This window comes from Stegostoma tigrinum, chromosome 15 (assembly GCF_030684315.1).
Source record: "Stegostoma tigrinum isolate sSteTig4 chromosome 15, sSteTig4.hap1, whole genome shotgun sequence".
Lineage (NCBI taxonomy): Eukaryota > Metazoa > Chordata > Chondrichthyes > Orectolobiformes > Stegostomatidae > Stegostoma > Stegostoma tigrinum.
Window position 1 is genome coordinate 61,712,709 of NC_081368.1, and position 24,105 is coordinate 61,736,813.

The window sequence follows — 24,105 nt, forward strand, 5'->3', positions numbered from 1 at the left end:
TGACATGCACTTTCTGATCATACCATACCTTAGTAGTGGCTCAGGGATTAGATGGTGACACACAGCTTTCCCATGTACTTGGAAGGGTGACCTGTCAAGTTTCTAGCAGTTTTCAGGGAGGTCGCTCATACTCAATGATGGGCCCGACATCATGAAGCAGTGGTTGAATTCTGTTGAATTTTTTGCAGTCTCAGAGAATATCCTGCAGTGTTACCCTGTACCCTAACACCAGGGAGGCAACTCAACATTTCAAAATGACATTTGTGATTACAGGCATATTTACTATTTCACAATTTGCTTAATGTGCTTTCATCTTAATTAACGCAGGAGGAGGTGGGAAGTGGTGTAAGATCATTGAAGCAAATAGAAAACTGGTAGCGGAAGTGTGAACATTAGGTAGGGCACTGTGAAAGTAAACTCAAGTCCAAAGGGAATCAGCAGATACAACAGAGTGCATTTACATTAACGAGAAGCAACTTTAGACCATGAAAAGAATGACAACAGACATAACAAACTTTACGATTTAGGGAAGTCTACCCCTCAAGCTTTTGGGCAGCAGTCCACTGCAATAGAATAGGAGATTGCTTCTACTCTCTGTTAGATTACAAAATGTTATTTTATGTTATGGCAAGGACAGTTTCTGCCACTGCTGTTAATACTTTTGGTGCTCCTGTACTCCAGGTTTTCTTTTTAGTCTTTGCCTAATTCTACGTACCTAACTTAGTCATGTTTCCTACTCTGTTCTGTCTTCATCGCTTATATTTTCCCCTACAACAGATTGTGTTTAATCTTTCCACAGCTCCCATCACAGATATGTCTGTAAAGATTGGGTACTTTTGCAACACTTTAGCTGAGAGTGTTCAGTACTTTCTCTAACTAAATCACAGATTGAGAGGAGGACATTTTTCCCCATCATCCCACAATCCAACTTCCAAATTTATTGGAGCTAGGCAAGTCACTATTGCCAAAATACCATAGAAATTCCGTGATGATGCATTTCACCAAAGAAGATCTGCAGGGTTCAGGGCAATAAACAAGCACCAGAATGAAAATCTAAATTTTTATTTCTAAATCACAATATGTTGACTTTGATCTGAATGCACATCCTCTATTTCTAATATTTAGTTTTATAACCCTTTGAAATCCGGAGAAAATAGTAAAAATACCAGAAACCATGGTCCAAATTCAACTTAGATGACAGCAATGCTTATTTAGCTTTTCGTGCACATAATCAAAATATATCAACATGCTATCATTATACTTGTAAGGTCACTGATCTCTATCTACATTCTTTGTATTGTTGAGAAGACTACTATAGCCATGAAATTCAACGGTGTAACACCACTATGTAGTCTGCCTTTCTTTCCTGGGGCAGGCAGTGTTTCATATGCTTCATATACAGAATATCCAGCATTCCGCAGTGACAGGGGTGCACACAGGTGAACCCCTTGTGTGTGCCCAAACATGTTGAAGTGGAACTACCCTGATATCACACAGCCTGAGTGGTTGACGTGACAACTTGTGACCTCTACAACCCAGAAGGGTAAGAGTAGTTGAAGCATAGGAACACCTTTACCTGCTCATTCCCCTCCAAGCTTCGATCATCCTGACTTGGAACACTATCTTTTCACTGTCACTGCATCAAAATCCTGAAATTTGCACCCTAAAAGCTCTGTGGATGTACCTACATGACAAAAGCATTAAAGGCAGCAGCTGCTCACTGTCTTCTCACAGGCGACTAGGGACGGGCAGTAAATTTTAGATGGAGCCTTTTCGAAGGCTCCCTCAACAGTACCTTCCACTACTGTCTTGGACAAAGGCAACAGACACATGGAAACCTCACCACCTGCTAGTTATCCCCTAAGTCACCAATCTTCCTGAGTTGAAACAGCATTGCTGTCTCTTCATTGTCAATGTGTCAAAGTCCTGCATCTCCTTTCCTAACAGCACTGTATCTTTACCTTCACTGCTGCAGTAATGCAGAAAGGTGGCTTATCTTCACCCTAAAGGAAATAGGAATGGGCAATAAACGCTGACCTTGCCAGCAATGCTCACATCCCATGAATAAATATTTAAGGATTCAATTACAATTGATTACCTGGTTGGCTATACTCTTAAAGTTGAACCCCAGATAAACTCCTTTTGGTTGATTCCTCATTGCTTTAGTTGCCATCCTTTCTCTTTCATTCAAAGATGGGTGTTGGATTCTTCGTTTCTGACTGTCAATGGAACATGTACATTTAATTAAATCTTTGAATTGTTTCATACAATTGTACAAAGAACTTCACATCTTAAAATGATAATTTTTTTATTATTAAGAATTTAAAATGCTGCCATCAGACATCTAAGTAGCATTATTTGTGCTGGTTTGCAGTAACTCTAACAAGCTTAGTGTTTTTAACTATTACTTTGGGAATAAAAGATGAGCAAATATTACTGCTTAAGCAGCAGCACAAATTGGCATATTGAGTGGAACAAATATTATTAAAGATATATTGTGGAGACTTGACACATTATACATTCATATCTGTAAAAATAAATTATTTATACTTGGCCATTGAAAACACTGGCACCACACAACTTACTGTCCTTCCTCAATTGCCACAAGGGCATCGAGTGTAAAGATGTTCAATCACACATGAAAGGAACAGGTATGAGGTACAATATCAAAGTTATTGGAATCAGTGGCGATGATAGTATTGAAAAAATGGAGTATGGACGATTGAGCACTGATTCAATTTTTCAATCTGACAGATTTGCTGAACAGTATTCGTCTTAGATTTGATATGATTCCTGAAGGATATTAACATTGCAGTATCCCATTCAGCAATCGAAATTGGAGTGGAGGAATTAGGTTCGTCAAAAAAAATACACCAGCCACGTTTATTTCCTAGGACACCCATTTGTATTCCCAACGCCACCTCCTTCCTCACTTATTTGCATGTCACCCGACCCACACCCAAACACCATCAGATTAAAATCAAGAGTTGCAATTATAAAGAATCTTTAACATGGTGAAAGTTACTTCATTGGATTGTTACCAAACAAATTGGGGCAGTGAGCTAGATGAAGAAATGTTGGAGTGGCTGACCAAGCATTTGGGCAAGGAGGCAGGCTTTAAGGAGCACATTAAATGGAGAAAATAGAGGTTGTGAGGAATTCCAGAGCTTACGGCTTTCGATACTAAAGCTATTAATGGTGAAATGAATGGTGGATTAAAATCAGGGACACATAAGAGGGTAGAATTTGAAGAAGTGGAGAAATCTCCAGGATTTGTAGGGTTAGGGTGGCTACAGAGATAGGGAAGGATTGATGCAATTGAGGTTTTTTTGAAAATTATGATGAGAACTTTAAAATTGAGGTGATGCTAGACCAGAAGTTAATGCAGGAAAGGGAATATAATTGCAATGGGTGAACAGGTCTTGGGTTGGGTAGCTCATTTGGCTAGATGGCTGGTTTGCAATGCAGACTGGTGCCAATAGCAATGGGTTCAATTTCTGTACCAGCTGAGATTATCATGATGGACTCTCCTTCTCAACCTCTCCTCTTATTGAGGCATGTTGACGCTAAGGACCACCAGTTGTCTCTCTCTAATGTCAGAGCAGATCCATGGCTTGGTAAGACCAAGGCAACTTTATCATATCTTTTAACAGTTGGTCTTTCACATTAACTCAACAATTTTAAAAAGGTATTTTCTGACGCTAATCACAAATGATAAAATGTATTGTATTCTTCACCAACTCTAGGTATTCTACAGAAATTCTGAATCAATTAGAAATTATATCTAATTCAAGATCAGTTTCAACCTGGGAACAATAATGGGAGTTCTAAGGGTCGATAGCTGAGTCAATATTCAATGTTCAAGGTTCCTGGCTGATGTTGAACAGAGCGGGTCTGATCTCCAATGATTCAGGTGCCGCCAGGAATATACTTCTAGAGATACACTCAGTTGTAAGCTGTATATGTGTATGCCTTGGCAGAGTTGGGTGTAAATTCATGTGCAGCTGTGTTTGACAGTGTGAGGAACTGACTAACAAGGAGATTCCAACTACTGAGGATGGGGGAACATTTTTGTTATCATTTGTAGAAAACTTTATTGTGAAATTGAAACAGCAAATACTAGAAATATTCAACAGCTCCAATTGTACCTTTGGAAAGGGAAATAGAGTTAGTGTTTCTGGTCAATCACCCTTCACCAGTGCTCTAATGAGCTTTGATGAAGGGTCATTGACTTGATTCATTAACTCTGTTCTTCTCTCTTTATACATACTGCCTGGCCTGCTAAGTAACTCCCGTTCTTTCTGAGAAAACAAAGTGTGGAGCTGGATGAACACAGCAGGCCAAGCAGCATCTCAGGAGCACAAAAACTGACGTTTCGGGCCTAGACCCTTCATCAGAGAGGGGAATGGGGAGAGGGTTCTGGAATAAATAGGGAGAGAGGGGGAGGCGGACCAAAGATGGAGAGAAAAGAAGATAGGTGGAGAGGAGAGTATAGGTGGGGAGGTAGGGAGGGGATAGGTCAGTCCAGGGAAGACGGACAGGTCAAGGAGGTGGGATGAGGTTAGTAGGTAGGAAATGGAGGTGCGGCTTGAGGTGGGAGGAAGGGATGGGTGAGAGGAAGAACAGGTTAGGGAGGCAGAGACAGGCTGGGCTGGTTTTGGGATGTAGTGGGGGGAGGGGATGAGCTGGGCTGGTTGTGTGATGCAGTGGGGGGAGGGGACGAACTGGGCTGGTTTTGGGATGCGGTGGGGGAAGGGGAGATTTTGAAGCTGGTGAAGTCCACATTGATACCATTGGGCTGCAGGGTTCCCAAGCGGAATATGAGTTGCTGTTCCTGCAACCTTCGGGTGGCATCCTTGTGGCGCTGCAGGAGGCCCATGATGGACATGTCGTCTGAAGAATGGGAGGGGGAGTGGAAATGGTTTGCGACTGGGAGGTGCAGTTGTTTATTGTGAACCGAGCTGAGGTGTTCTGCAAAGCGGTCCCCAAGCCTCTGTTTGGTTTCCCCAATGTAGAGGAAGCCACACCGGGTACAATGGATACAGTATACCACATTGGCAGATGTGCAGGTGAACCTCTGCTTAGTGTGGTAAGTCACCTTGGGGCCTGGGATGGGGGTGAGGGAGGCGGTGTGGGGGCAAGTGTAACACTTCCTACGGTTGCAGGGGAAGGTGCCGGGTGTGGTGGGGTTCGAGAGCAGTGTGGAGTGAACAAGGGAGTCACGGAGAGAGTGGTCTCTCCGGAAAGCAGACAAGGGTGGGGATGGAAAAATGTCTTGGGTGGTTGGGTCAGATTGTAGATGGTGGAAGTGTCGGAGGATGATGCGTTGTATCCGGAGGTTGGTGGGGTGGTGTATGAGAACGAGGGGGATCCTCTTAGGGCGGTTGTGGCGGGGGCGGAGTGTGAGGGATGTGTTGCGGGAAATGCGGGAGATGCGGTCAAGGGCGTTCTCGACCACTGCAGGGGGGAAAGTTGCGGTCCTTGAAGAACTTGGACATCTGGGATGTGCAGGAGTAGAATGCCTCATCCTGGGAGCAGATGCGGCGGAGGCGGAGGAATTGGGAATAGGGGATGGAATTTTTGCAGAAGGGTGGGTGGGAGGAGGTGTATTCTAGGTAGCTGTGGGAGTTGGTGGGCTTGGAATGGACATCAGTTACTAGCTGGTTGCCTGAGATGGAGACTGAGAGGTCCAGGAAGGTGAAGGATGTGTTGGAGATGGCCCAGGTGAACTTGAGGTTGGGATGGAAGGTGTTGGTGAAGTGGATGAACTGTTCGAGTTCCTCTGGGGAGCAAGAGGCGGCGCCGATACAGTCATCAATGTAACAGATTTTGTTTCAGATTGACAGCATCCACCATGTTTTGCGCTGTAATGTGAATGCCCGCTTAATCTCTGCTGCAGGATGGGGTAAAGCTGTTGGAGATCTTATATTTACAGGTTCCCCAAGATCTCCTTCCATACCTACTTTGCTGATAATATCCCACTGAAATACATAATGTATGCTATGATTCACTGCGAGCAATGGAAATATATATGCTGGTATAAGGAATATTTTTAGGTTTAAGTTTTTTTCTAGAAGAAGGTTTTTTTATTGATGTTGACTTACACTGCTTGCTGGTTAGGCACGGATACTGTTAGGATGGAGCTGGAAGTGGATTGCTGTCGCCACCTAGAAATCAAAGGTATGCAGTGATCAATCTAAAATCAACCCAGTCTAACACCATGTAAAAATACATTTGAAATCACTAAAGCAATGTGATAACCAGATTCTCAAACAACTTAGATTTACACAAAGCGCATGATTTCCTTCATTAAAGCTACTGGGAGAATTTACCAGCATCTTAGAGCCATCTTGCTTTCCAAACAGCCTCATCAAATAATCCCATTTTCTTTAGGATACCTCAATGCATGCTGTCAGGAGCATTGCATTTGTATTTTGAGGAAAGAGTCATGAAAAGAAATATATTTTGAGTTGGCGCATAGACTGGAACATGTTAAAATATTCAGTCAAGGTTGCAAACCCTCATAGTAAAGCTTGATCAATCTCCCAACAACATTGCACCTTTGAAACAGATCCTATGTATAATGTTTTACAATATACATAGGTGAGGCGCAAGTTTAATTGTGATTTACTATAATTAAAAGACCCTCATATTATATCTCAGTTGCTAATCTTATTTGGCTCTGTTGCTTCCAGTGGAGAGTTTCAACCACTGCACACACATATTATGAATCCCCAGGAGCCAAAGATAGCCAATCCCCCACATAATTTGAAATTTTAACCCCATATTATTTGTGAGATGTCATCAACAGATTTACCACCTGGAAGCCAGTCTGGTTAACAGGTCTAACTTTCAGTCAGTCAGCTGTTAGTCCCTGGAGGGGCAGGGCTAACAGATTGAGGGCGAGTGATTCAGAGACTCGGGGAGATGGAACATGGGAGATAGTGTTATCACAGGTTCTGGTAGCAAGTTTGGAGGTCTATGGGTTTGGGAATTAGCATTGCACGTATGGAGTTGTTAGCTTTACAAATACATAAGAAGTTACCACAGGGTTGCTCTCTCATTGGAGATAGACTGGTGGTGGCCCAACTTGAGGGTCACTATGCTTGAGGTGAGGGGAGAAGTTGAGAAGCATAGTCCTTCACAGTAATCTCAGCCTGTGCAGGAACTGAACCCACACTGTTGGCTTCCTTCTGCAATGCAAACTAGCTGTGCAGCCAACTGAGCTAACTCCACCCCCCAATCCCACCCCACCCACTTTCAGAGAGACAGGACTGGTGCTGGTTTAACCTGAGGATCACAATGCCTGTAATGAGGGGAGAGGTTGAGAAGGACAATTGATCATAGTAACTGCTGCTGTGCAGGAATTGAACCCATGCATAGACCTTAGAACCTTTGATAGAACATATTTCTAAAAGACAATTACTTACATCCTAGTTCTTTGCTTCTTCTGCCCATCTCTTACACCCAGTGATGGAAACTAAAAATGAGACAAATGAATAAGTAAAATGAATTAAACTTCTTAGCTCAGGGCATCCTATTCACTTTGGATTCTACAAATTTTATTGCTGTCACTAAAGAGAAACAATCCAAGATAAATTTCCGGTAGGAGCAAATGACTGCAGATGCTGGAATGTGTACTGTAAGTAACAAATGCCGGAGATCACAGCAGGTCAGGCAGCTTCGACAGAGAGAGAGCAAGCTAACATTTTCAAGTCTAGATGATTTTTCTTCAGATAGATCATCGTAATGGAAATTCTGGTTAGATAATATTTCTAAAAACTCTTAAATATTTATTGCTCAATATGGCAAACATTTACAGTCACAGTACAAACATTTAAGTTGGAATATTACACTCAGCTCTGGACATCACACTAGGAAAGATGCTGAGGCCTTGGATAAAGTGTATATGGGGTATAATAGGCTGCAGCTATGTGGAAAGATTGGAGTAGATGGAGTTGTTTTCCATACAACACAGAGGATTAAGAGATTTCATTGAGGTCTTCAAATTCATGAACGGTTTTGACAATGTAAATAAAGAGAAGCTGGTCCAGTGGCAGAAGTATCAGAATTTAAAGCATGCATATCCCAGGAAAATGGCAGAAGAACGAGGGCCAACACAAAGTAGCATTTTTATACAATGACTTTTCATCATCTGGTATCTGTCTGAACCGATGGTAGAAGCAAATTCAATGATAACATTTAAAAGTGAAATGGGCAACTTCTTGAAGTGGAAAAAAGTACAACTCAATAGGAAAGGATGTACTTCGGTGGGAAGGACGAGGAGAGACAATTGATGTTAAATTGTACAATTTGAAAGAGGATGCATGAAAGGGTCCTTGTGCATACATTTTTGAACTTGGCAAGACAGATTAACAAATCAATTATTAAAGTTTATGAAATACTGGATTTATGTAGAGGCATTGGAAACAAAAATCTATAAATTATGTTTAATCTATATAAAACATTAATTGGATCCAAATTGAGGTACTGTGTCTAATTCTGTGCATTACACCTTTGGAAGGATGAGAGGGGTTTGGAGAGGATTAAACAGAATAGATTGAATGGTTCAAGGTTGAAGGATTACATTTCTGAGGTTAGATTGGTTGGTTTTTTGCTCCAAGAGGAACAAAGATGAGATTTGATAGCGGTTGTAAAATCACGGAAGGGTCCAGCAAAGTAAGTGAGCAGAAAAAGTATGGGTTGGTGAGCTCAAATGGTTAGTGTTTGTTGAAGAATAATGCTGACAGCATGGATTCTGCTCCTGTCCCAACTGAGGTAGTTCTTGGAGACTATTCTTTCTCATATTGCTTGTGGTTATAATATGGTATAGCTCATAGCTATCAGCCTGCAGCCAGTGAGGACAATACATGGAGATAAGAGACAGAAACAAAGACCATTGTTTACAATGGTCAATAGCCTAAAAGTTATAAGAAGAGCCTGGAGTGTCTTCCCTTGGAGCATAGGAGGTTGACGGATGATGCTATAGAAGTTTATAAAATCAAGAGGGGCATGGACAAGGTGAAAGGCAAATGTATTTTTCCAAGAGGAGGAGCGTTCAAAACTAGAAGGCACCTGTTTAGAGTGAGAGAAGTACAATTTAAAAGGGGCCTGAGGGGTAACTTTCACAGACGGTAGTTTGTATATGGAATGAACAGTTGGAGGAAGTGGTATATACAGGTACAGTTACAACATTTAAAAGATATTTGCATAACTACATGAATAGAAAATGTTTAGAGGAATAAACAGCAGGCCAACAAGATTAGTTTAGAATGGGAAACATGGTCGGCATGGACTAGTTGGATCAAAAGATCTGTTTTTGCATGGTACACCTCAATGAATCAATGAAAAGAGTAGGGGCGTGGAATTGATTAGATAGCTCTACCAAAGAGGTGATAGGCTAAATGGTCTCATTCTGTGCTGAATTATTCGACTATGCTAACATTTTTCCAGCAAATTTAAATGATCCAAGTTTGACCAACATACTGAATCTTTCACATTGGGTTTTAATTTTTATTACAAATATGTATTGTGCTAGCAACAAAATATGATCTCTGTTTTGTTTTCTTTATGTTAATTTTCAACTGTTCTTATTATTCCATGATCAAAAGCCATCCTTTATTACCATAAAAAAGACGCTTCTTTGTGATCAATTTTAGTTTATTTCCTCGAGCATTAATGGGGCGGTATTTTTCTTAAAAATCCAGCTAGAAACATTACTGCCCTCTTAATCCAAGAAATCCAGCTAGTTACAGTTTAAAACAAGAAACCCAACAGACCAGCTCTGTTTCAGACAATATTCTTAACTTAAAATGCAGCATGATGTAATTGGGTCATGACTGCCACTTTAGATGGGAACTGACCAGAACGTGTACTGAGCATTTTGACAATCATTTGAAGCAAAGATGTCTGGCGAAGAATCAACAGAAATTATACTTATGGAATCCTTTCATGATTGCAATCCTCTTCTTCCCACTGCCGCCACTCCACTCTCATCTGGCCAGTGGTTCAAATATCCATTCATTAGCTAGACTCAATTTCTGAAGTGGCATTCAAATGCCTGTTTTTCACCCGTAGCCTTCTTGCCCAACATCATTGAGGCCAGTACTTTAAAGCTGCGGCTATCTTTCACCACAATTGCTGAGAAAGCTCCGCCACTGCCTACTTAGAATCAATGTTAATACAATGATAACATTGCAGAAGGAGGCCATTCAGCCCACTATGTTCGCACTGGCTCTCTGAGCATTTCAACTTCATGCCAATCACCTGCCTTTTCCTTGAAATGCTGCGTGCTGTTTCTGCTTAAGTAATGATCTAATGCCCTCTTAAATGCATCGGTTGAACCTGTCTCCACCATATTTCCAGTCAGGGGATTCCATACTTTAACTGCTCACTGTGAGAAAGTTTTTCTCTCACATCACCACTGCTTCTTTTGACAACTGCTTTCTACGCCCTCTCATTCAGTGTTGTTTTTATAGGTAGGAACAGTTTCTCTCTATCTACTCCATCCAGCCCAGTCATGATTTTCAAAATGTCTATCAAATCTCCACTAGGCCTTCTCTCCAAGGAGAACAATCCCACTTCCTTCGATCTGTCCTTATAATTGGAGTTGCTTATTCCTGGAACTATTGGTGTAAATTGCCTCTGCATGCTTTCCAATGCATTTTCATTTTTCTGCAGTGTGACACCCACAACTGCACACACTACTCCAGCTGAGATCTATCTATGCCTTGCAAAGGTTCAATACCACCTCCCTGCTCTTGTAACCTATGCCATGCCACCAGTAATAAAGCTGAGAACACTGCATGCTTTATTCACTGTTCTCTCAACTGCCACCTTCTTCTGGACACATCCAGGTCCCTCTCCTCCTGCACCCCTTTAAGAACTGTACCCCTTTTTTTACAATGCCTTTCAATGTTCTTCCAACCAAAGTGTGTCACCTCTCACTTGCATTGAACCTTTTCTGTCACCTATCCGCCTGCTTTACCAGCTTGTAAATGTCCTTTTGAAGTTTCAACACCGTCCTCACACTTACAATTCTTCCACATTTAGTGCTATCTACACAATTTGAAATTGTCCCCTGCATACCAAGATCCAGATCATTAACACATTTCAGGAAAAGTAAGAATCCCAATATTGATCCCTGGGAAATTCCACTGCAAACCTTCCTCCAGTTCAAAAAATATTCTTTGACCATGACTGTTCTTCCTAGCACTCAGCCAATTTTGTATTCATGTTGCTACGATCTCTCTTAAATCATGGCCTACAACTTTCCTCATAAATCTGTTGTGTGTAACTGTATCAAACATTTTCTAGAAATCCATTATAAACACATTGCCTTCATTGACCTTTTCTGTTCAAAACAAATCTAGAAAGTTAATCAAGCTTTAGAAATCCATTCCCAATCTTCCTAATCAACCCACCTTTTCCCATGTGGTTATTGATTCTATTCCAAATAATTGATTCTACAAGTTTCCCTACCACTGGTGTTAAATTAACTGGTTTGTAATTGTTATGATTATCTTTGGAATTTTTTTTGCACAGACCATAATGTTTGCAAACTTTCAGTCTTCTGGAACCTCCTCCAAGTTCGGGGAAGACTGAAAGATTGTGGCCTGTGCTCCTTCAATTTCTACCCTCACTTATTTCACAATCCATGGCTGCATCTCACCTGGCTCCAGTCCTTGTGAATTTGAAGTGCCAACAATATATCCAAGATTTCTTGCTTATTACTTGTGAACCCCTCTAGAGACAGTTTCCTCCTTTGGCACCGTGATTTGGGCACCATCCTCCTTTTTTTATAAAGACAGATGAAATATATTTATTTAATATGTCATCCATGCCCCCTGCCTCCATGTGTAAATCACCTCTTTGATTTTGTGATCAATCTTACTGTTTATAGAAGTCTATAGAAGACTTTTGGGATTTTCCTTTATATTAGGTGAATTCTGGAAGAAAGTGTGAGAAACAGCTACTTCAAAATGTGTGAATAAATTCAGTAGTTTTACAATCCAAGTGGCAAGTGGTAGTTGAAGGGAATATGGCTCATAGCTACAACAGTGAAATTCTTAATTTCCACCTCATGTCCTTCATGAATGCCTTGTAATGGAGGAACCAGGATTAATTAATTTGTCCTGTACAGTCCAGATGGCACACAGGCTATGGTTTCCACTTTTCGGACCTTGACAAAACTTAGTGAAATTGAGATAGTAAGAACTGCTGATGCTTGAGTCAGAGATAACACAGTGTGGAGCTGGAGGAACACAGCAGGCCAGGCAGCATCAGAGGAGCAAGAAAGCTGATGTTTCAGGTGAAGGTCCTTCAAGAGTCCTGACCCAAAAGGTCAGCTTTCCTGCTCCTCTGATGCTGCCTGGCCTGCTGTGTTCCTACAGCTCCACGCTGTGTTATTAGTGAAATTGAGCAGTGGTCTTAACCTTGAGGTGATCAGTGTACTGCAACTCATCTTTGGGAAAGGGCACTCAACATGAAGGAGCTATTCTGAAATACAATAAAGAAGAGTAGCCTTTTGTCTTTTTAGGTAATCTTTGCTTTGCAGTAGGGTGTTCTCTGAAGTCAATTGCATTCCTTCAAATTCTTCTTCAAAAATGTCAATCTATTTTGTGAAACACACCCCTCTGTTAATTTTGATTATGGCTTGTCGTTGTTGCTTCTGTGTTTGTTTCGTCTGCTGCCTTGGCCCTCTATTCTGGAACATATTCCTACAATGACAAAAGATCACAATTACAAGCTATTTTGAAGAAAAATACTAAACAGTATTTCAATAATTACATCGTTAATAGCATATCTCAAAACTGGCACTGGATTGATGTAACTCCATTCAGCGGTTGAAATTGAAATGGAGGAATATGGAGGCCAAAAAAAAAATTTATTTTCTCTATACACCAATTCCTAATCCCACCTCCTTTCTCCCTTAATTTTCACACCAAACCTGGGCACCATCAGATTAAAATAAAGACTTGCAATTATAAAAAGAGTCTTTAACATGGTGAAGCATCACAAGATGCGTCATTGGTGTGTAACAAACAAAATATCACAGGCAGAAAGAAGAAGAAATATTGGACCTTCTGATCAATAAGTTGGACAAGAAGGCAGGCTTTAAGAAGCATCTTAAAAGCAAGGGTGAGAGATAGCCAGGGTAGGAGATTGAGAGGACTTCCAGAGCTTGCATTTTAAAGCTACCAATGATGGAATGATGATGGATTAAAAATCAGGAACATACAAGAGGACAAAATTTGAAGAACTGTAGAAATTTCTAAGATTTTTAGGATTGGGGTGGCTGCAGAGATAGGATGGACTGATCCAAAGGACTTAGTTGGAAGTAAGGATGGGAACTTGAGAATCACGGTGATGCTGGACTTGAAATCATTGTAAGAAAGTGAATATAGGTATAATGGGTGAACAGGTCCTGATCGAAGTTAGGCAAAGCACAACAAATTGTTGAATGAATTCAAATTTATGTAAAATGAAAGTTAGGAGGTTGGTCATGAAGAACAATGGAATAGTCAAACCTAGAGCTAACAAAGGATTGGGTGCAAATTTTTGCAGTAGCTGAGTTGAGGGACAAGCGGAGATGGGAGCCATTTTGTGGGTAGAATTAAGCATTCCATGTGATGGCATGCTCAGAAGCTCAACTTGATGTCAAACACAATGACAAGTCTGTGGACATTTAGTTTAGCGCCAAAGGGCTTCCAAGGAAAGCAACAATCAGTGGCTGGTAATGGATACCAGACAATTAAGAGATCCTGGAGATAAATTTTAAAATTGAATTACAGCATTATTATCTTGTCAACAAAAGTGTAGATCAATTTGCAGTTGTCTACCATAAAGTTCAGATGTTAGCTGAATCAGACCTTAGTGGAAATCGTAGATTAATTCTGGAGAAGTAACAAGGTAAAAGTTCGTCAGTGCAATTTATTTGGCAACATAAAACTGAAGTTTGTACTTACAATGTATTATTGATTCTATAGGAAAATGTGTTTAATTGCATATTGCGGACAATTTGTTTGTACCTTTGGCTGACTATATACCACTCCATTGTAAAAAAAAGTCTTACAGTCAAATTGGCCTAGTGTTCCTCATGGTGACAATCATTCTTCATACCAACAGTTACTTTCTTTGTTCCTCTCACTTTTCTTGTAAGCTGAAGCCATTGTGCTTCCCCCTTAATATCTACATCAATTCAAGAAAATGTACAGACACAAAAAGTCTGCTGAATTTTTTCTATTTATCAATGCAGTTTGTGCACTGGCGGCAAGGCTAATATTTATTGAACATTCATAATTACCCTTGAACAATGATGATGAGCTACCTTCTCAAATGGATTTTCCAGGGTTTTGAACAAGTGTCAATGAATTTGGGATTGCTGTGTGGCTTGCAAGAGAACTGACTAGTTTCTATGCATCTGCTTCAGTTGTCCTTCTAGGCAGTACAGATGAAGAGTTTAGAATAGACAATTGACAAAACCTTGGAAAGTGCTGCTGTACATCTTCTATTTATAAGGTGTGTGTCATTGGCAAGGAATGAATGCTGGAGGTGTTGAATGGGGTGTCAATCAAGTGGGCTGCTTTATCTTGGATGGGGTCGAGGTTTTTGAATATTACTGGAGTTGCATTCATCAAGAAAGTAGAGGACCTTCCATTACACTCCTGATATGTGCCTTGTGGTCAAGCTTTGGAAAGACAGAAGTTAAGATATCAGTGACAGAATTCCCAGTGTCTGACCTGTTCTTGTAGTCATGGTCTTTATATGGCTGGTCCAGTTCAGTTTCTGATCAATGGTAGCTCAAAAGCTGACATTAATGTCATTGAAAGTCTTGGGGAGATGGCTAGACTCTCTTTTGCTGGAGATAGCAATAATCTAGCATTTGTGTGTTTTGAGTTTTATTTGTCATTTATTCAATCCTGAAACCTATCCAGTTCTTGCTGTATGCAGACACCAGTTGCCTCATTACATAAAGAGTTGCGAATGCAATTGAACACTGTCTATACATCAACAATTATTACATTTATGATTCTGAAGTTGGTTATGCTAAAAACACTATTGTGACAAATCACAGCAATGATGTGGGTGCGGTGATGGTAAGCGTTCAACAACTACACCATCCTCCTCTGTGCCAGGTTTAAGTTCAATCAGTGGAGAATTTTCACCTAATTGCCAACAAATTCAGTTTTTCTTTGGTTCCTTCATATCACACAAAGTCAAATGCTGCCTTGCTGTTAAGGTAGTGAACATCACATTTGGAATTTAGCTCTTTTGCCTTTTTGTGGACCAAGGCTATTGTGAGGTTTGGAGAGAGATTGGTGTGGCAGAGCACAAGCTTCACTTTAGTTGGCACTTCAGTATAATGGGACCTCATTATATTGCTTTAGTCTCCCACATGTCAAGCACCTAGATTGGACCTGCTGCCTTTTAAGTATTAAAACTATAGCTGAGAATCAAAGCAACAGGTGGGATGAGGGTTGGTAGTGATAGGTAGGGGAGGCTAGATATTGTGGTGGGAGAGAGAGCATGGAAAAGAGAGGGGGGCGAAGAAGAGAGAGCGAGCAAGAGAGCACGAGGGGGGGGGGGCGGAAAAAGGGAGAGAGAAAGGAAAAGAGAGAGGGAGAAAAGACAGAGATCATTGCTGCTTCATGGGTGTAAAGGTTGGAAGGAGCAAATATGGATTATGTATCAATTAGGTCACTTATTGCTTGTTACCTTCTTTTTGGAATTTGAGGTCCCTGTCTTCTTAGCCTGAACCTCTTCTGGGCCTGCTGCGCTCTTCTCCGCATAATCCATTGAATTCCTTTCTTAATGGGTGCAATTTGTTGTGAATCCTAGAAAGAACACTGGATTTCAAGTTATTTTCAAAACACTAGACAATATTACATAAAAACAAGGGCTATTAGAGTTCAACAGATAGATTTACATTACCATGCAAAAACTGGCTTTACGATTCAAAGGGCTCACTCCTTTTGCTGCAACAATAGGTCTTCTTCCACCTGATCTTGATGTGATATTTTTACCTTGTGTCAGCCAACGTCGATTAACTCTGCTGTACCCTTGCAATTCAGAAGTACTTCTCCTTAGTCTATTGGATCCTATTGAAATTGACACAAACAAACAATTTGATGAGCGTACTTGGACACGTTAGTGACCACATTAAATGCTGGAATTCAACACTAGTGATGAATCAATAAAATGACTTTGAAAAGAGTTACATTTTATGACACAGAGGTTCCTGGTCTGCAGTCACATTAGACAGGAGCATGTTCCAGAGAATGGGGCAAGAATGCCCACCTGACCTATACCATACCTGGCTTCTTGATAATTCCAAGTTCTGGTATACATTCTTATACTACGCATATATTTAGCAAATATGACAGAGTTATCAGCGGGTTTCCACGCTAACAACATATACGATATCCACATTTAACTGCTTGTAGCAGGTTGTCAGTCAAATTAGAAGTAGTGTTTAAAAATAATCATGATAGGCATTTCCATTCCTGAACTTGTCTTTAATATATTTTTAAAAAATTTCTTGCTCTGCATTTTACTATAACCTTAAACGTACTTTTTCATTTTACTCTACTCTTTTTTGTTTGTTTTACACTTTAACCTAACAATCCATATTGTTTTAAAACTTCCACCCTTTTCATTACACTTCTATATTATCGAACACAGAATTTCATCTCTGTACTTGTGTAATAAACAGGCTAGACTATTCAAGTTGAACATTATTTTTGTATATTTTGAGGACTTAAGCAAAAATAAGACAATGTTACCTTATCTTTTCAATCATTCACTGGCACTTTTCTGTCTATTGTATTCTTTTACTCGTTGTACTTCAATCAATGGATAATAGGGGATAAATATGTTTGTTGCAAGCTAGATTATAGATAAGTCTTTCATAAATGGAATTGCAGCTTCACTTCAGCTAGTAAAAAGAAAATCCCTCTCTCCTGCTTTATTGATAATACCATTGGTCACTAACTTACACAAGAGATCAGTTGCTGGCAATGGGATACTAATAAATCTGGCAATAAAAAGCAAGGTAAGATAAATTCTTCAGTTCCTGGGCTTGCAGAGGTCAGCATTCACTCATTTAGTTACATGATTATATTCAATGAATTTGAGGTCACCTTGTACATTTTGCTGCACTCTTCTTCCAAAATGATATTGCAGCTTATGAAAATCTAAATTCTGTTGCCTTTTCTGCTGTTCTTTCGTCATCACTAATGTGTTTGTTGCAGGGTCGGTTTCCCTTTTATTCAATTCAATAATGTCATCTATAAAAACATAAAAACATTTTAAAAATTACTATAGTTTTACTCATAAAATTGGAATGTGTTTTCCGATGCAGAATTCAATACATTCTCCTTACCTTCGTGTGCTAAAGGTGAAATGGGTGCCAAAATTGGAAAGTGGGACATTTTAGGTTCTTTGTGCCACATTACATCAAACATATTTTACAGATAAGTCTGACATATCAGACAATATGTAAAGAAAAGCTGGATTAATATGCCTCAGTTTTAACTTCAGAAGTGCTCTATAATTCTACAATTACAAATTCTGAATTGATGTAATGAGAATTTTTCATTGCCCATCATTACTGCCTTATTGAAAGAGATTGAAGAAAAATGTTATCTAAATTAGGGACAATTTAATCTTGAAGACTGTCAACCTCACAGGAAATGACTTAGGAGTATATTTACATATTGCTTTGAGTGTTTAGTATGGCTATTGGGAAGTGTAAAACATTTAAAGTGTCTTGCAGCAGCTGAAAACAGTGCACTTTTGAAATTAAAATATTGTAACCTATCAAAAATGGACATTTTTGCTTATTGAATCAAACCGCTACATATTTCTCCACTGTATGCATGTAAGAACCAAAAAGATGTAACATGTAGCGTTCAAGAATCTATTAAAAATTATAACAGGATCCGATGCTAGGACTCTTGGCCTCAGTCCCATTTTTGCTAGTGTGGGATAAGGATGCAGGCATTCATCTAGCTTGCAACATTCCTGCCCTTTTTTACTCCATCTTGGGATGGGCAATTTAAGTGTAATTCAGGTCCCTTCAGTGGGTAGATGGGGTTCATAGAAGAGGGTGAAGTACAGGAGACTTCAAGTGGGGAACAAAAGAAAAGTTTCAACGATTTCATTTACACCTTTTGGAATAGAGAAAATAAACTATTTGCCCTTTCAGTTTCAATTACTTGACGCTATTCTGCAATTTAGATGTATGTTTGCTGAAGTGATTGATTACATGGTTCTGTTAATTAAAGTTGTTTATCATCATATTGATCAGTATTATGATATATATTAGTAAGTGTTGGGATGGATTAGCATATTTTCTCCTTGAAGGAAATCTGCTTTTACACATTCTAAATGCAAAAAGAAACATGGTTTGAATTTCTAGTAGAATAATCTTAAGATATGTAAATATCTGTGTACTCCTAAAATGGAAAACAAAATTTTCAGCAGCTTTCACTGAAACAAAAAGTATTCTTATCTGTTCCCATACTGCTTTGATTTACAGGATGTGCTACATTAAAAGGCTACTTTTTTCTACCCAGTTTCAACAGGTGCCATTGTTCATTTCTCAGAGCTTTTATTGTTACAGCCTAGCTCATTACGAATGTTTGACAGTTTCAAAAATGCAGAAACATGTCCAAGCTGCTGTGATCACATTTTAATTGCCAGAGATCAGTGTTTTAAGAAGTCACTAAAGGATCAGATGCCTTTGATGTGGCGATTGGAAATAGACGCTTGTTTTAAAAACAGCGTGATGACCAGAGCAGATTTTTTTATTTTAATTTTTAATATGTTTTCAAATGAGCATATTTCTCAGTATGAAGTGTGGTTAAGGGTAAGCTCAATTAGAACATCAGGTATATTTTGATCATCCTTGTTTCAAAGATATATCTCCTGAGTTCTTCATCGAGAGGACGTGGGTATAATGAGGGATCTGGTGCATGGAAGGCAATGTGGGGTAAGTACAGCTAAGGAGCAAGCTGATTTGCACACTTCCTCTGTCACCTCTGGCCTTCCTCTGGAGATTCCGGGCATGTCTCCATCCACCCACAACACCAGAAGAAGAATATGATGGGTAGGTGCCTTTATAATCCAGCTCATGTTTTGGGTCAAGGACACTTCATTAGCACATTGCTTTTACTACACTTGCATTGTGCTTTCACTGTCAAATTAGGATGCAAAACTCTTTGACATTGCATCAGATTGAGATCAATGTACATAAAGTGTAAATACTGCATTCGTTGGTGTCATACCTCAAAGAAAGAAAAATGGTTCTGGTCATTGGAGACCAATCATCAGGGACAATGTTGGCAATACTGCTAATGTCATGAGAATGGTATTTCAGAGGTCTGGGGTAATCCTTAAGTGACAGCTAGTAGAATTGAAATTCAATTGATAAAACCTGAAATGGAAAGCTCGTAATGCTGACCATGAAACTATCAATCGTGGTAAAAACCCATTTGAGTTCCTGTGGTAAAAGACATCAGCCAGGCCCTTAAGTGACTCCAGAATAACGTCAATGTTGTTAACTCTTAACTGCCCTCTGAAGTGACCCAACAAGCCATTCAGTTCAATAGCAATTATGGATAATTACAAGTAGGTCACTTAAGTGACTAATTCCAACAAGTGTGTCAAACATTATTGAATCCTCACTATCAGCATTCTGGAAGTCAGCAATGCATCCCATCAGAACCTTAACTGGACCACATACATACATGAATACAAGAGGAGGTTAGAAACTTTTTTTTAAATGACAAGGTACTTACTTCCTGACTCCATAACAGAGATGTGACGGCAGTAAACAATACCAAGATTGAACATTCAAGGGTACATCACATTTTCAGCTGGACAGAAAGCTAGGAAAGTGTAGTCACATCGTTCTGATAATTAAGGATGGCATTTATACAAATAATGAGAAACAAATTGGTGGTGTAGTGGACAGCGAAGAAGGTTACCTCAGAGTACAACAGGACCTTATTAGATGGGCCATATGGGGCAAGGAGTAACAGGTGGTGTTTAACTTACTTAAACATGAGGTGCTGCATTTTGGAAAGACAAATCAAGGCAGGACTTATACATCTATAGGTAAGGTCCTAGGGAGAGCTGCTGAACAAATGGACCGTGGACTACAGGTTCATAATTCCTTGAAAGCGGAGTTGCAGGTAGGCAGGATAGTGAAGTCAACATTTGGCATGCTTGCCTTCATTGGTCAGTAATTGGGTACAGGAACTGAAAGTACTATGGATGCTATAAATCAGAAACAAAAACAGAAGTTGCTAGAAAAGCTCAGCAGGTCTGACAATGTTTCGGGTCCACTGAGCCTTCCTCAGGGTGATCCTTCAGAGGACGGTCAGCAACTTCTGTTTCCATTTGTGCACTGGGTATAGGAGTTGAGAGGTCATGTTGTGGCTGTTCAGGACAATGGTTAGGCCACTTTTGGAAATAATGCGTACAATTCTGGCCCCCCCCTACTGTTGGGAGGATATTGTGAAAATTGAGAGGTCTCAGGAAATATTTACAAGGATGTTGCCAGGTTTGGAGGGTTTAAGCTACGCTGAGCGACTGAATGGGCTGGGGCGATGTTCCCAGGTGTATTGGAGGGTAAAGGGTGACTTTCTAGAGGTTTATAAAATCACAAGGGCATGGACAGGGTGAACAGCCAACGTCTTTTCCCTGGATGGGAGGAGTCGTGAACTAGAGGGCATAGGTTGAAGATGAGAGGGGAAAGGTTTAAAAGGGACCTACAGGGCATCACTTTCACACAGAGGGTGATGTCTGTATGGAATGAGTTGCCAGAAAAGTGGTGGAGGCTGGTACAATTACAACATTTAAAAGAGATCTGGATGGGTATGTGAATAGGAAGAGTCGAGAGGGATATGGGCCAAATGGGATTTGATTTATTTAGTTCATCTGGTCAGCATGGACGTGTTGGAATGAAGGGTCTTTTTCCATGCTGTACAGCTCTATGGCTCTAAATTCAGTTATCATCATAGAATTGAACCTGTGTCCTTGGCACTGTGAGGCAGCTAACCACTGAGCCACTATACCGCTGTCCTAAAGATAAAAATGTTAATTCAGTTTTGAGTAGAGATGTGGGACAGAAAAGGGAAGAAGATAAGTATGGGAATAGATTATTGGCCTCTGAACTGTAATAAATAAGTAGTGCAAGGTATAAAGAAGAAATAATGGGGACATGTAAGAAAGGCACTGTAATTATCATGGGTTTTTGAAATCTATGAATTGATTGGATCAATCAGTTTGGCAGAGAGTGCCTGGAGATGGGAAAAAATTATCTTATGCACTTTGGCAGGAGGAATAGAGGGGCTGAACATTATTTAAAATGGAAAAGGACAGCAGAAAATTACAGAAGAGAGGGGTTTGGGAGTCCTCACGTGTGAATCACAAAAAAAGCTAACATTCAAGTTCAATGAATAATAGGGAAGGCGAATGGAATGTGACCCTTATTTCAAAGAGGATACAGTATAAAAGTAGGAATACTTTACTAAAACTATACAAGACACTGGTCAGAACACAGCTGGAATATTGAGATCAGTTTTGGATTGCTTGTCTAATGAAAGATATCCTAGCATTGGAGGCCGTCAGAGAAGGTTCACAACGCTGATGCTGGGTATGAAGAGACTGCCTTATGAGGACAGGTTGAGTAGGTTGGGGCTGTACTCATCGGAATTTAGAAGAACCCTTCAATGTGGCATCATTGAAGTGTATAACAGTCTTCTGGGACTTGACGGGGTGGGACACTAAGGTTGTTTTCCTTTGTGGGAGAGTCTAGGACCAGAGAGCATAATCTCAGAAAAAGGGTCACATGTTTAAGACAGAGATGAAGGGTAATTTCTTCTCTTAGATGGTCGTAAATCCATCAGCCAGTTAGCTTAACATCTGTCAAAGACCAAATATTAGAATATACTATTAAGGTGGTTATGACAGGGATCTTAGCAAATCCAAAAGGAATTTACTTTACTAAACATTATTAAACAAAGTAAGCAGTAATGGCATAGGAAGTGACATATGATCAAGTACAGAGGAACTGGTTGGCTAACAGGTAGCAGAGAGAAACGATAAATGAGTCATTTTGGAGTAGACAACTGTTAGTAATGAATTGGCAAAGAACCAGTGCTGGGGAACTAACTATTTACAATTTGTACAAATGACTCCGATGAAGGGACCAAATGTATGCTTACTAAATTTGCTGACGGCACAAAGTTAGGTAAGAAATTAAATTCTGAAGATAAATTCTTTACCGCCAGAGGATTGTTGAGGCTAGGTTGTTAAGTATGTTCAAGATTGAGATAGACAAAGTTTTAATCAGTAAGGGAATCAAGGATAATAGAGAAAAGGCAAAGTAAGTTTGGAGATTATCAATTCAGCCATGATCTCATTGAATGGCAGAGCAAAATCAATGGAATGACCCATTTCTGCTCCAACATCTTATTGTCTTACGGTCTTATGAGCTCATAGATATTATCCCCAAAACATTCTTGAAGCAGCACATTCTGGAACTAATTGAGATTGGGCTTTTCGAGACCAAGTAGTGTGCAATGGGGCAGGATTAATAAATAAGTTACCCCATACTAATGGAGTCTCCTGGAAGGAGCGATCATAACATGATTGAATTTGTCACTCAATTTGTAGAGAAGACTACGTGCAAGACCTATGCGTTAAGATTAAATAAAAGGAATTAAAAATGCATTAAGCTGGCTTAAGTGAACTAGGAAAATAGGTTAACAGGAATCTCAATAGAAGTGTAGTGAGGGACATTTAATAAGATATTTTGTTATGATCAGCAAAGAAACATTCCCATGAGAAAAATAAATACTCTAGGAGGATGATACACCATCTATGGCTGACTGAGGAAGTTCATCAGCATCAAATTGTGGAATAAAGGGAGGAAGCAAATTAGAAAAATTTTAATCACCAGAGAATGGGTAGCAAGATAAAGAACTAAAGGCTGAAAAATTACCAGGACCCGTTGGACGTCATTTCAGGCCCCCAGTGTTGGGTTGCAGAGATAGACAATGTACTGTTTATAATTTTTCATACTCCCTTGATCTGAAAAGGTCCCATCAATTTGGCATATAGCAAATATAGCTACTCTATTCGAAGAAGGAGGAAGACAGAAAGCATACCACCACAGCTTGTTAGCCTAACATCTGTCAAAGGCCAAATATTAGAATATACTATTAAGGTGTTATAACAGGGATCTTAGCAAATCCAAAAGGCATTTACTTCACTAAACATTGCCAAACAAAGTAAGAGGTTATGGCATAGGGAGAGGCATATGATCAAGGACGGCGGGATTCGGTGGCTAATAGGTAGCAGAGAGACATGATAGAAGAGTCATTTTGGAGTTGACAACTGTTAGCGATGAATTAGCAAAGAATCAGTGCTGGAGACCTAACTATTTACAATTTGTATAAATGACTCCGATGAAGAGATCAAATGTATGCTTACTAAATTTGCTGATGGCACAAAGTTAGGTAAGAAATTAAATTCTGAAGATGTAAAAAATCTACAAAGGAATTTCAATAGATTTAAGTGGTCTGGGCAAGAAATTGTCAGGTGAAGGATAACTTAGGGAGTGTGAACTTGTCAACTTTTGCAGGAAGAATAGAAATGTACATTATTGTTTGAATGGAGAAAGAAAGAAAACCTAAGTTGAACAAAGGAATTTGGCATCCTGGAGCAGGAATCGCAAAAGATTAGTATACAGGTCAAGTAGGCAACAAGGAAGCTAAATGAAATGTTGCCACTAATTACAAGATGAACAGAATATAAAAGCAGGGAAAGTTTTGGTAGAATTATATAGAGCTTTGATGAAACTATGTCTGCAGTGCCGTACACAATTTTCGTCTTGTTACTTGAGAATGAGTACAGCAGCATTAGAATCAGTTCAGAAAAGGTTCACTCAACTGAGTCCTGGGATGCAAGGATTAACTTCTGAGGAAAGACTGGACAAGTTTGGCCTGTGTTGATTGTGGTTTACAAGAATGAGAGGTGCAAAATATGAAATCCTGAAGGGATTAATAGGGTGGAAGCAGAGATGATGTTTCC

General features: G+C 39.8%; 1 protein-coding gene across 1 annotated transcript in view; it reads right to left on the bottom strand.

Moving 5' to 3' along the window:
- Positions 1-24,105, bottom strand: part of LOC125458664 (UAP56-interacting factor-like) — a 44,126-nt gene that overhangs the window by 9,517 nt on the left and 10,504 nt on the right. The window contains exons 3-9 of the mRNA XM_048544100.2: positions 17,142-17,288; positions 15,934-16,100; positions 15,718-15,836; positions 12,632-12,719; positions 7,431-7,480; positions 6,105-6,167; positions 2,099-2,219 (exon numbers count right to left, since the gene is read on the bottom strand). Of these exons, the coding sequence (XP_048400057.2) occupies positions 2,099-2,219; positions 6,105-6,167; positions 7,431-7,480; positions 12,632-12,719; positions 15,718-15,836; positions 15,934-16,100; positions 17,142-17,288 (755 nt within the window). The remainder of the gene's footprint in view (positions 1-2,098; positions 2,220-6,104; positions 6,168-7,430; positions 7,481-12,631; positions 12,720-15,717; positions 15,837-15,933; positions 16,101-17,141; positions 17,289-24,105) is intronic.